This window comes from Pimephales promelas, chromosome 11, assembly GCF_988280905.1.
Source record: "Pimephales promelas chromosome 11, fPimPro1.hap1.1, whole genome shotgun sequence".
Classification (NCBI taxonomy): Eukaryota; Metazoa; Chordata; class Actinopteri; order Cypriniformes; family Leuciscidae; genus Pimephales; species Pimephales promelas.
Genome location: NC_142779.1, coordinates 2,818,956 through 2,832,500, shown reverse-complemented (window position 1 = coordinate 2,832,500; position 13,545 = coordinate 2,818,956). Strand labels below are relative to the sequence as shown.

At 36.6% G+C, this 13,545-nt stretch overlaps 1 protein-coding gene across 4 annotated transcripts in view; it reads right to left on the bottom strand.

The window, feature by feature from the left end:
- The window catches only part of golga4 (golgin A4), a 48,167-nt gene that overhangs the window by 3,562 nt on the left and 31,060 nt on the right, over positions 1 to 13,545 (bottom strand). For all 4 annotated transcript variants that reach the window (XM_089116749.1, XM_089116750.1, XM_089116747.1 and 1 more), the window contains 7 exons: positions 12,635 to 12,756; positions 11,924 to 12,054; positions 11,422 to 11,508; positions 10,148 to 10,165; positions 9,574 to 9,642; positions 7,603 to 7,678; positions 2,497 to 2,594 (listed from right to left, as the gene is read on the bottom strand). In XM_089116749.1, the coding sequence (XP_088972875.1) occupies positions 2,497 to 2,594; positions 7,603 to 7,678; positions 9,574 to 9,642; positions 10,148 to 10,165; positions 11,422 to 11,508; positions 11,924 to 12,054; positions 12,635 to 12,756 (601 nt within the window). The remainder of the gene's footprint in view (positions 1 to 2,496; positions 2,595 to 7,602; positions 7,679 to 9,573; positions 9,643 to 10,147; positions 10,166 to 11,421; positions 11,509 to 11,923; positions 12,055 to 12,634; positions 12,757 to 13,545) is intronic.

Here is a 13,545-nt window from a genome sequence, read left to right as displayed (position 1 = left end):
TCAGTGATTTCACTTAAATGGCAATGATAATTACCTATTAATTGTTATTTAAGTGAAATTACTGAACTTAAATATACAAGTTCGACAAAAATCATCATTAAAGAAGAAAATTTCAAATGGCATTTAGAGGCTTTTGCATCTGAACTCTTCATATATACACATATATAAAAGGATATATATATATATATATATATATATATATATATATGTATTTATATATATGTATATATTTTTTTTATTTATAAATAAAATATATATATATATATTTTATTTATATAAAATATATATAGACATATATATATATATATATATATATTTAAATAAAATACAAATAAAATAGAAAAAATACATAAAATACAGACACATATATATATATATAGGAATTATTAAATTATGAATTCCTTTCTTCTGCTGAACACAAGATATTTTGACAAATGTCAGACCCATTGACTCCCATAGTATTTGTTTCCATACTATGGACGTCAATGGGTCCATTAACTGATTGGTTACCCATATTTTTCAAACTTTTGAGAAACTCATACAAGTTTGGAGCAACTTGAGGTTGAGTACATTTCTGGGTGAACTCCCTTTAAAACAATTTTTATAATTTTAGTTTTAGTTAACAAATACAACACTGCCGGCCATCTCTAGCGGAGCTGCTGCTCCCACTCTTCTGTGAGCAATTACATCTCGCAAAGACAAAAAGCTCATTATCTGCAGAGCCTGCTGGGTAATCAGCCCTAGATAGATCTGCCATATCCAGCGCTAATCAGAACCAGCACAGCCGTTTACCCCGAGCAACTCTCTTAAAATGGCAGGCGTTACTGGGTCATGTGATGCGGACGAGTCACATCCTCTCTGACAGGGAGGCCTGTTGTGATGTCATAAGGACCTGACTGTTTATTAGCAACGAGGGGGAATCCCGCTGGCTTTAGGGCGGCATCAACGGGCTGTTAATTAGTCCTGGTTAAACGGACAAGATTGGCTCATTAAGGTCCTGCTGAATGGACACGGAATTATGCTGTTGGGAACGAATCATTTTATAGGCTTCCATCCGGACTCCCCGTCACACTTATTTACTGCATCCTTCCTCTAACAAACGGCATTATTATGTTGTGGAAAACTTTGTGCATTGTGGGAAAGAACAATTTGATAAAATGTAAGTTTTACAACATATAATCAGAAAATGAGTCATACATACTGTATGTAGTGCCCATTAAATGCCTTAAAGGAGTAGTTCACTTTTAAAAAAACTTGATAATTTACTCACCCCCATGTCATCCAAGATGTCCATGTCTTTCTTTCTTCAGTCGAAAAGAAATTAAGGTTTTTGATGAAAACATTCCAGGATTTTCTCCATATAATGGACTTCAATGGGAACCAAACGGTTCAAGGTCCAAATGAGAGTTTCAGTGCAGCTTCAAACGATTTCAGACGATGAATAAGGGTCTTATCAAGCGAAACGATCACTCATTTAAAAAAAAAAAAAAAAATCAAAGTTTAAGTTTTATAAGCACAAATGCTCGCCTTGCTCTGTTCTGTGATGCGTTCGGGACTCTCCTGTTCGAACTCATTCATCAAAATGAACGAATCTTTTCCAGAGTCAACTTGTTCATTTTGTTCGTTGAATGAACCAAATGACACGAAAAAATATGATGCACACACACATCATTTTGATGAACGAGTTCGAACAGGAGAGTCACGAACGCATCACAGAACTGAGCAAAATTTGAGCTCATAAAACTTAAACTTTGATTATTTTTTTTTTTTAAATGAGCGATCGTTTCGCTTGATAAGACCCTTATTCATCGTCTGGAATCGTTTAAAGTCCTTTGAACAGTTTGTAGTTTGTACTGAAACTCTCATTTGGACCTTGAACCGTTTGGTCCCCATTGAAGTCCATTATATGGAGAAAAATCCTGGAATGTTTTCATCAAAAACCTTAATTTCTTTTCGACTGAAGAAAGAAAGACATGGACATCTTGGATGACATGGGGGTGAGTAAATTATCAGCACTCCTTTAATGCATTGGATTGATATTACAAAAATTTCAAAAGATGGTTAAAAAAATATTACAATCATGGATTCTGGAATTTGACATCCTCAAATCAGTGTCTAATAGTACTTATATACTATTACAGCAATTATTAATTTTTTTTTAGGTTTTTTAAATTAATTTTAGTTTTAGTAATGTGTTTTTTCCCCCCTTTTCCAATATTTATATTTCCATTTTTGTTTTCATAATTTTATTTCAGTTAGTTGCCAAGGCAGCATTTTTAATGTTCATTTTCATTTATTTCAGCTTTATTTCAATGAACAACAACGATTTGAATAGTTTTAATTTACAATAACAACACTGATCCTCATGCAAACTCGGCCCCTAACTTTAGCTCTTATGTCGTGTTAAATTTAATACAAAGTTAATATTTAAAAAAATATCAGTCTTCCCCCAAATGACATCATCGCAAAGAGTGAAAAGTAACCCTGAAAACGTACCTTTGTCTCTCTTCCCATCATGTACTCAAACATGACCTTCTTGAGGTACTCGTATTCGGTGGGCTCGGAGAAGGGGTCTGTGCTGTTGTGTGTCATATCTGGAAAGATAAACATCATCATCTATGAGTACTAGAGACTTTAAGCTCAGTGTTACTGTTTATTAGGGCTGGGTAATAAATATCGATTTCTCGATATTAATCGATTCTCATTTTTACGAACCGATATCGATTCTTAAATCTCAATCCTGTTTCATTTGAATGAATGGGACATTGTATCGCGGCTGCGCGCATCCAAAAAAATCACAATAATCTTTGTCCTTTATTACTATTGATATGAAACAAAGTCTCAATTTTCAAATTACGTCCATTTTCTTTAGAAATTCAAAAACATAAATAGCGTTTTGGCGCTGTGGCGTGAGATCGCTCTGGAGAAGCAGCAGCGCTGATCTCTCTTCCGGGTTAATAATACCAGTCACAGCGCGAAATAAACATGAACGAGCATCTGAAAGTGTGTTAAAAGATAGAGTACAACTTATCGAAATCCGGATCATGTCACATTGATTCGCTCAATCAGCATTTCAACCGTGGAAAGACGTCAGTTAAACAGCTTGTAATCAATGTCATGTATCGTCATATTTACCTCAGAAAACCCACATAAACTCGTTAGTCAGCTAGAAAAAATAACTCCAGAGAGTTTTGCTAAATATATACACCATATTACATATGCATTATAATCTTAATGTTCTTCAATATTTAATGCATATTTGAATAAATCTGGCAAGTTTTTATGACAGCCACCATTTAAATGTTTATATTTCATATAATCTTCTTATTATAAAAATAAATAAAAGTGTAATTTAAGTGTTTGTATAGCTACAAAACAGTTCATTATTACCTTCATATTAGGCTAATGAAGCCTATAGGCTACAACTAGACTCCAATAGTTTACAGCATTTAAGAGATTTGATTCCCTTGAGAAAAATGGCCATTTATTGTAACTGATATCCAAAATAATCGATATTGAATCGAAATCGAATCGAATAGCAAGCTTGTGAATCGAATTCGAATCGAATTGTGAAATTTGTCTCAATACCCAGCCCTACTGTTTATGAAGTACAAAACCCCTTTTCAGTCAAGATCTGCTGAACACTGCTCCGTAATTAAAACCAGAACAGCCAGATGACGAACTTATAAACCCTCCAAACTAACAATCCTCTCATAACAGTAGAGCCAACAGAGTCAGAGAGAAAAGAGAACGTAAATAATGGGGTAACGTTCAGATAAAAACGAAAAAATGTGTGCGTCCTTTACTAGGATTCTAGGATGTTTAATGGTTTCAAATAAGCATTAATAAGAGTTAATCTTTCAGAACTGGACTGTTAATAGAGGACAATTTTCCTCAGCTTTGACATCAATAAGATAAGCATGCATTCATACACTCAAACACAGCGTGGCAATAATCAGCCCGTAAATCAGAGCGCTAGACGCGCCTCACTTCCAGGCACGGTAGTTAAGGGTGCCAGCGCGCGGCAACACTGGAAACACTATAATGACAGCATTGTGGGTAAATACAAGAAGCTTTGGCTCAATCTAGGTGGGGGCTTTTCCGTTTTCCACCCTACTTTTAATGGATGAAGAAGTGAGAGCAGAAACGTAACAGGAGACGCTAAGACCATGAATGAACAAAAACTAACTTGAGATTTTTTTTAAAAGGCATGTAATAAAGCTGGCGATGGGTGGGTAGGTTCCTGCGCAGTTGACACCATGGAAAACATGACGTTAAATACCTACGAGAACACCACAACTTTAGAAGCACATGCCAGTACAACCTCCACACAGTACAAGACCCCAAACGTCTGAACGGTAGTGTAAGTTTTTGCTAAACAGAACGTGCACATCATATAAGCATTCAAAGCACCCCAGATGTGCAGTAAATCTTCAGTAATGTCTCACCGCAGTGATGTAAGGATTAAGCAATTAACCATTTTTGAGTGAAACGGTTATTTTGAAATATGCATTACAATATGAAGAGTTCAGATGCAAAAGCCTCTAAGTGCCATTTGAAATTTTCTTCTAGAATGATCATTTTTATCAAGCTTGTATATTTAAGTTCAGTGATTTCACTTAAATGGCAATGATAATTACCTATTAATTGTTATTTAAGTGAAATTACTGAACTTAAATATACAAAAACATCATTAAAGAAGAAAGTTTCAAATGGCATTTAGAGGCTTTTGCATCTGAACTCTTCATATCTAGCATGCAGAAACAGCACAGAAGGCTGTTTGTGTTGCGACAGCCTCATTAAACTTGTGAATGACTGGCAATTAGCAGAATGAGCCGTGTGTGTCTCTGGAAAGTCCATTTAACCCGTGCTGAAGACACTCGGGTGGCTGAACGACCAGGAACAGACAGCTAGGAGCTCGAGGTGCCGCTGAAGCTCAAACAGGCCTTTGATCAGGAAGCATGGAGAAACGAGCGGCGAATAAATAACCCGACCTGTCTGACTGACCTCAGGACAGCCCAGCCGGGCCGACAGGGACGAAACACGAGCCACGTCAGTCTCATCTCCACAACAACACATCCATACAGAGGCCTGCTTTACGACAACCGTTAGCACATGCTTTAACTGCTGACTGCACAATGAACAAAAAACATCAATAATATAGAAAACAATGAATACTCTATCAAAGAATTATACACAAAACAGGTCGTTTCTGAGGGAGAACGAGCGTTTATTGAAGGGTGAGGAGAAGGTCAAACTTTATAAACTACTTTATAAACTACTGTCCCTTTAATGTGGAGGCCACACAGATAAGCTGACGGATACATGGACGAGATTTGTTTGTGTATAAAGTGAGTGAGCGGATGTTTAGTTGCATGCAAAGATGGATGGGAAATAATTTAGGACATTTAATGTGGTTTATGAGGATGATGACTAGAGCTCTGTTTCAAACCTAAGACAGCTTTCTAAGGCAAAATAAAGACGTATCGTATTCTTTGGCACGAATTTAGCATTTCATGTTTATTTTGCGGATAAAGTAACTGAAGAAAGCATTACAAAAAGCTTTGAAAAAAATGCATCTAGGAAGTTTGATTAATTCATGAGGATGCAGAGATGAAATTATGTTTTTCATTGTTTTTTGAAAAAAAAAACTCTTTTGAATGCTCACCAAGGCTGCATTTATTTGATAAAAATACAGTAAAAAGAATAATACTGTGAAATTTTATTATTATTTATTATTAACCCTAAAACCGTATTCTGGACAAATGTGGGCAAAATAGTTTTGATTTATTGATCTGAGCGGCTGCGGTACAAGACTTGGCTACTTTTCCTAAGTTTGCCTCCTGAACACACACAATGTTTTTTTTTTACTCAATTCTACAATGTTAAGTGGGTGAAAAACAACAACTCCTTAATTTTGTATTTGGGTCAAAAATGGGCACCCATAGAAATGAATGGGATAAACTGTAATTTAGAGCATTCTAAAATAAGACACCAGGTGACGGCAAAATCACTTCATCTTTAGGTTTTAGCTCTAAGAAATTATTGGAATGATATTTTAATGTAGTTAAAAAAATAATTTTAAAAAACATTAAAAATAAGCATAATTTACATACACAATATGATACTTTTTGAAGTAAATAAATTCAAAAATACCCCCAAAATAAAGAAAAACACCATAAATGGATAGACAAAACTTTATCGAAGACAGTGATATTACATTTATAATAAATAAATATTAGGATCAGTCCTCTGTGCCCACATTTGTCCACAATTACAGGATTAAGGGCTATAAAGTGAACACGGTTTGAGGGGCTACTGCAATTTATTCCTGTGATCAGCATCATTACTCCAGTCTTCAGTGTCACATGATCCTTCAGAAATCATTAGAATATGATGTATTGTTGCTCAAGAAGCATTTCTGTCGTGCTGATTTTCTTGTGGAAACCAAGGTACTTTTTATTTTCAGGATTTAAAAGGACAGCATTTATTTTAAATTTAAATATTTTGTAACTTAATAAATGTCTTTACTTTCACTTTTGATCGATTTAATACATCCTTGCTGAATAAAAGTATTCGTTTCTTTAAAAAACAAAAAAAGGACCCCAAACTTTTGAACGGGGTGTATATTTAAAGACATCATGAATCAGTGTTCACAATGCACTGTAAGGAAATGTGAATTACTCAAACTTAAATTTTTGCCTTTAAAGGTGCAGTGTGTATTTTTTAGCGACACCTAGTGGTTCGGCTGCGAGTTTGCACTAAGGGCACCGCCCACTGCTCACCCCTCCCTTTCGAAGAAGCTACGGTGGCTCAAACGGGACATATCGTCGTCTGAGACAGCAGAGAATAGCCAGAGTAAGCCAAGAGTGTCTAACATTGTCACTGTTTCTGTACCACAGTCCATTATAAACCACATCATGGATGAAGTTTACAAAGCCATAGTCAGGTGAGGATCAAGGGTCTTAATATATAATATAATAATAGTTATCAGCTGATCAAATTCTGTCCACATTTCACATTTTTATATCCAGAACACATATGACGCTCTTTCTGATGTTATTTTGGTGCTGATAATGACGCTGCTTTTGCAAGAACAAAAGACGCTGCGGATCTCTGAGACGACCGTCTGAATCTGGGGTCATTTGTGGGAACTGGGGAGAAACACGGTCTGTGAAACCCATTAGATTCAGAGATGAGCTCTTTATTACACCAGCAGGGAAGGACTGTGGAGGGGCAGATCTCCCCAAAACACCGGCCTCTGGCTGCCCATATGTTTAAGGTCTGCATATGTGCATGATTGATAGCAGGGTGTTAAAGCACGGCTCTCCTGTGGAGACTGATGGCTCTGAGCGAGTGAAGATGAAGCGGAGGTTTGTTTGCCAAAGGTCAGTGTTCCACATCATTCATTAACCTCTGGGAACTACAGGAGATACTTGACAAGCATTTTACAGTCACTAGGTGTCTAAAACCCCCAAATTCATATTACAAACAGATAAATAAGACAGTAAATGACATCTGGATAACAGCTGGCTTTAGAAGGATTGAAGATGACATAGCATTTAAAAGCCATGTTTGTGGAAAACGATTAGGATTATTTACCTCGATATGTGCTTCCCAGGTGAGTCACCACTGTGTTTTTATGGGAGCGTCTTATTTTGTCTTCCAGAGCATGAATCTGAAAATACATTGAGAATAAAGACCGTTATTGAAAATAAATAAATGCAGAGAAAAAGTGATCTGTAGCCCTCAAACCGTGTTCACTTTATAGCCCTTAATCCTGTAATTGTGGACAAATGTGGGCACATAGGACTCAGGTGTGATCCTAATTTTTATTTATTATAAATGTTATATCACTGTCTTCGATAAAGTTTTGTCTATCCATTTATGGTGTTTTTTTTATTTATTGGGGGTATTTTTGAATTTATTTACTTCAAAAAGTACCATCTTTTGTAAATGTAAATTATGCCTATATTTAGGTTTTATTTTTTATTTTTTTAACTACATTAAAATATCATTCCAATAAGTTCTTAGAGCTAAAACCTAAAGATGAAGTGACTTTGCCGTCACCTGGTATCTTATTTTGGCTTATTTTCGAATGCTCTAAATTACAGTTTTTCCCATTCATTTCCATGGGTGCCCATTTATGACCCAAATAATAGATTAAGGAGGTTTTTTTTCACCCACTTAACATTGTAGAATTGAGTCAAAAAAAATTGTGTGTGTTCAGGAGGCAAACTTAGGAAAATTAGCCAAGTCTTGTACCGCTCAGATCAAGAGAAGTATTTTTTAAAAATAAATCAAAACTATTTTGCCCACATTTGTCCAGAATACGGTTTTAGGGTTAAAGTGAACTTAAGCTGGAGTCTATAGTTGTATTAAGGTTTTAGGAATTTAAAAAATAGGAAACGAGAAATTCAATCAGGCATAATAACTAGTCATGAAATCCCACTGCAATCTACGTCTACATCTACAATAATCCAGATATATTTGAAAATACTGTGTCTATGTGGACTGAAAACAGATATTCGAAAACAATGATGCATGTTTAGTCATGTGACACATATTGTACCCAGTTTTATACCAGTGTGCTATTCACTTTCACAGTGTTGATAAAGATAAACGTTATTTTGTACAACCTTCATATTACATTCCTGCAAAGATGACAAAACATGAAGTTGCAATTGCTGTCCTGTGTCAAAACATGAGGGCAATTGCTCTTTAACTAACTGACTAACTAAATAACTAACAAACTAACCAACTAACAACTATATATCAATATATCAATAAGTGGTAAGATATTTTGCTAATAAAACGATAATGCCAGAAGAACAGCATGAGAAGAACTTTATTATGTTTGGTCTGTGTATCTCAGTAAGTTTTTATTCCATTGTGTGCATGCACAGTTAGGTGATTTAAGGACTTTTTTGGGGGGAAATGCTTGAAATGCTAATGTGGACAGAGCACTTTGAAATAAAAAAATGCAGTTTTCAAATGTGACATAGCTTTAAAATTAGTAATAACTTCCCCAAAACACCAGACCTCAAATTAACAACATGTATGGCCCAGGGTGAAGCCGGGTTATAAAAAATAAAGGCATGTTCGGTGTGTTCATCACCTCGTGTGAGTTTGCAGTCGTGTGGGGTGAGAGAATCAGCATGAGCGCCGCTGTGACTGTTTGTAAAGTTGAAATAAGAGTAAACAGATGTGCGGTGCAATGAATCTAATCTCGGTTCGGTTTTACACAGCTAAATGGGGTGCAGGAGCTCTGGGAATGTAAACGCTCCTCTCATTCTTTCTCTTTGCCTTCTACATTGTCTTTGTGTGCTAAACACTTCTTAGGCCTAAAACATGCTCTGTGCAAGCATGCAAACTCTACAGTCAGTTCTCTCATTCAGGTCAACTACTGACATGGCAAAGCGAGAGATCCCGCTGAACAAGCTAGTTAAAGTTACTTAAACTGTCAACAGGGTTTATTGCTAGCTGCATGAAAAATGACATTCGGTTTAGCGGTACAGAGACACCCACCTTGCTAAACTCTCTGTCTTTCTGTTAGTATACATCTTCACTTACCCTGTCATGGTATTCCTGCTCTTTTAGCCTGGCTTCGCTCAACAGGGTTGTCTTTTCTGCAAGCTGAACCTGATTGGACAGAGAAAAAGACTAGAGGTCAAAATGTGTTTTTTTTGGGGGGGGAAAAGAGTCTATTATGTTCACAGAGGGTTATCAAAATGTAAGGTAAAATAAATACAAGATTGTGTAATATTTTTACAATCAAAAGCTGAATTTTCAGCATAATTACTCTTTACTTTCAGGATTCTTTGATTCAAAAGAACAGCATTTTGATCAAGTTAATGCATCCGTGCTGAATAACTTTTTTCAATTTTTAAATGAGTACACAGAGTCTTGGTTTTAAAGTCCCCCTGTGGTGAAAATCCAGCTTTTAATTTTGTTTATGGCTTGTTTTAATATGCTTTAAGACAAACCATGTGCAAATTCACAAGTCAACACCATTGCTAAGTATTTTCTCTTTAAAACTGCAGTGAACCAACGACGACGGTCCTAAAAAAAACATGCTGGTGTTTCAACCAGTTAGACTTTCCAAAAACATGACTTAATCAGACAAATAGATGAAAATAAAACCTACCTGTAACTCATCAAGACCCTGAAACACAAAACAGAATCAGCAGGTCACATGACTGCACAATTTAAACATAAATATTAACAATTATTTATATCTAGAATAGATGTTGTGGTGTTTGCCCACAGAAAACTTGTGACATCAGCCTGCAAATATGCAGCATGGGCTCCAGAGGTGTTTCACGTCTCTGAGAGCAAGCGCTTCGTAACTTTGAGCCTTGTTCAGGATAAAGTGGTCCTTGTGTTTTCGGTGCCTGAGAGCACTGGGGCATAAATCTAACAGCTCGGGATGCTCTCTGAGGGGTTCATGGAGAGACTTTTTAAGGCCTCTTTCTCAGGGATACATTACAAACCTTTTCAGGACATTCATTCCTATGGCCTATTTATTTATGTCCACACTTAAATTCATATTTACGATAATCCCGATAGAGTGTGAAGGCAGCATTCATTTATTTACAAATCAAAATCCATATGGAAATTTAAGCAGTCATTTGAAGTCAATTTGTATGTTGGAATTATTGTCAAAGCTGACTAAATATAAAACATAACATGAGCAAACACTGATTCTTCAGGTTAATGGCAAAGATTTTTTCTATTTTATTTAGTTTTAGCTCTTTCCCCGCCAATGTTTTAAAAAAAAAAAAAAGTTGCCAGTCACCGCCAGCATTTTTTTTAATCACAAAAGTTTCATGGACCCCAGTATATTTTGTTGTATGAATATCTGAACATACAGAGCCTCTGCTTATAAACAAACAAACAAAATAATATATATATATATGTGAGTAAGTTTAATTTAAAGCTACACTGTGTGATTTTTACCCCCATCTAGTGGTGAAAAGGTATATGACCATCCAGTGAATATTAGTTTCTGTTCCTCTCAATTCCGCTTTCGTTTTAACTCCTACGGTGGCCAATGTAGTCCAAGATTAACACGGCTTCCAATTCGACCTCGTCCATGAGTGTTAACCGAAACGTAAACGCGAAAGGCGAAGCTTTAATTAACGGGTATGTCCCTCTTTGGCTAATGTACTTTCAAGATGGAGGGTCATGAGATCCAGTAGTCTTTCAGAAGATGCATAATAGCGCCCCCTACTGTATACCAGTGATAACATGGATCGCCGGAAATTCCATCAATGGCAGGGAAAGAGTTAATCAATTTAATTAAATAAATATAAATTGATTAATTCAGCGGTCACAGTGTAGGTCTAATTGCATTCTTTTTAATTATGAATTTAAATAAAATTCACATTGAATTGTGGTGTGTAAACCGAGGCTCTGTACCTGTGGGCCGCTGACACTCCTCTGTTGAAGATCCTCTAACTCCTTCTGCACCTCCCAAACACGGTCGCCCATCTCCACCTCACGACTCTACAAGAAGACCAAACTCTGAGCAAAGGTGAATCTGTGATTCATTTTACAATGCTGTCATATAATATTCATTTTTAGGTAATAAACTTGGGTCTTAAAATGCATGGGTAAACAATTAGATCTATAAGATGTGGTATTAATCCTATTACAAATAGTTATCATTCTTCTCTCTCAGGATGGATGTAAGCAGCATAAGGTCTTCATCAGCTCTAGGGGGAGTTTGAGGTGCTAGTTGACTGAGGTAAGTGTTTCCTGATGAGCTGAAACCTGAACTTCCTGACTTTATGTGGTGGAATTAGCAAACGCTATAAACTCCTCACAAAAATATTCCTTCTACACTGAAGCATCTGCTGGCCATTAACGAATAACTCACAATTAAATACAAAAGATACTAATTTGCTTTATTTTACAGTACCTGAAGGACCTGCTCGTAACGCTGAACCGTTTTGTTTAGCTCTTCTTCCTTCTGAGCGATCATTTTTTGAAGTTGACTGACTTCATCTCGATGGCTATTCATAAGCTCAGATTCAACACCTTGAGCTTTCTCTGTGTGGAAATAATAAACAGAAACGTTCAGTAAGAAGATTTTACCATCACTGAATGTAAAACACTAATTTTCAGACTGGAGGGATCACATGACAGGATTGAAAAACACATGGTAAATCAATTTTGAATTTCATATCTCACATCTGTAACTGTAAGCAACTATGAAAAGACAGTTTGTTTTGTTATGTCCACAATGCTTTTCAAGACTTTCTTGGATTTTTACCCCCAGTATATTTAACAAATATTTTTGTTTTACTCATTTACATCATCATTTACTTACATCATATAAAAAAACATGTAAAATGTCTTTGTCCTGATGTCATGCAGAATGTACACAATGCAACATTTAATATAAAGAAATTACATTTGAACCGCTCACTTTTAGGTGAGCAATAACTTTTAATATTTGAATAACCTGCCCCTTTAAATATTAATATTACCATATTCATATAGCATGATATCTACACCTTGCCACAAAGAACCCCATAGTATTATACCCATCACAGTAGTGTCCGGAAAACACAGTATTACCATGGTAGCATGAGCAATAAACAGTACTTTTGTAATATGCTCCTCTTACCAATGGTCTCCTTCACAGAACCTTCCAGTTCCTTTTCCTTCAGGGCCATTTGGGTGTTGAACTCCCTCATTAACTGCTTAAGAGAAGAGTTGTGTTTCATTTCTATGTCTTCCAATTCAAGTCTGTTTAAAAAAAAAAAAAAGATCAGCAAACATATGAACCGTGGGAAGAACGATGTCATAGAAAATATGCATCCTATTCCTTACATTAAGGAGTAACATGAAATACTCCCCACCTGTTACTAATGGCACTTTTCCACTGCTGGTTCGGCTCGCTTCGCTTTTCCACTACGCAGTACGACTCGGCTCGCTTTAGCTTGGTTTGCTTTTCCACAGCAGTTAGTACCGCTTCAAAGTGGGTGGGATTATAGTCTGACCGTTATCGTCTATCCGCTCCTCAGCAACCAACGAGAGGATCGTCTGCACTTCGTCCACTGACCACGATTCAGCCATTTCCTTTTTTGGAAGTTTTCTTTATTTCTTTTTTCTTCAAGCAAGTCAAGCAAGTAGTTTTATAACAGGTTCTACCGCGGTTACTGGCTATTTAGATCTAGCGGGTTTGATGTCTCGCAAATACAATGACGCTGGTAGTGACGATTCACTCTGACTCTGACCAATCAGTGATCTGCAGTGTGTTCAGTCACATTTTAGTATCGATGCGGTAACGTTTGGAACCTCAACAGAGGTGGTACCATTTAAAGCGAGCCGAAGCGAGCCGTACCGAACCGTACCATGCAGTGGAAAAGTGCCACAAATGAGCCGTACCGAGCCGTATCGTACCATGCAGTGGAAAAGCGCCACAAGTGAGCCGTACCGAGTCGTACCGTACCATGCAGTGGAAAAGAGCAAAAAGCCCCTTTTCCACCAAAGCATTTTGAGAGCCGGTTCGGAGCCGGTGCCTCCGCGCGAACC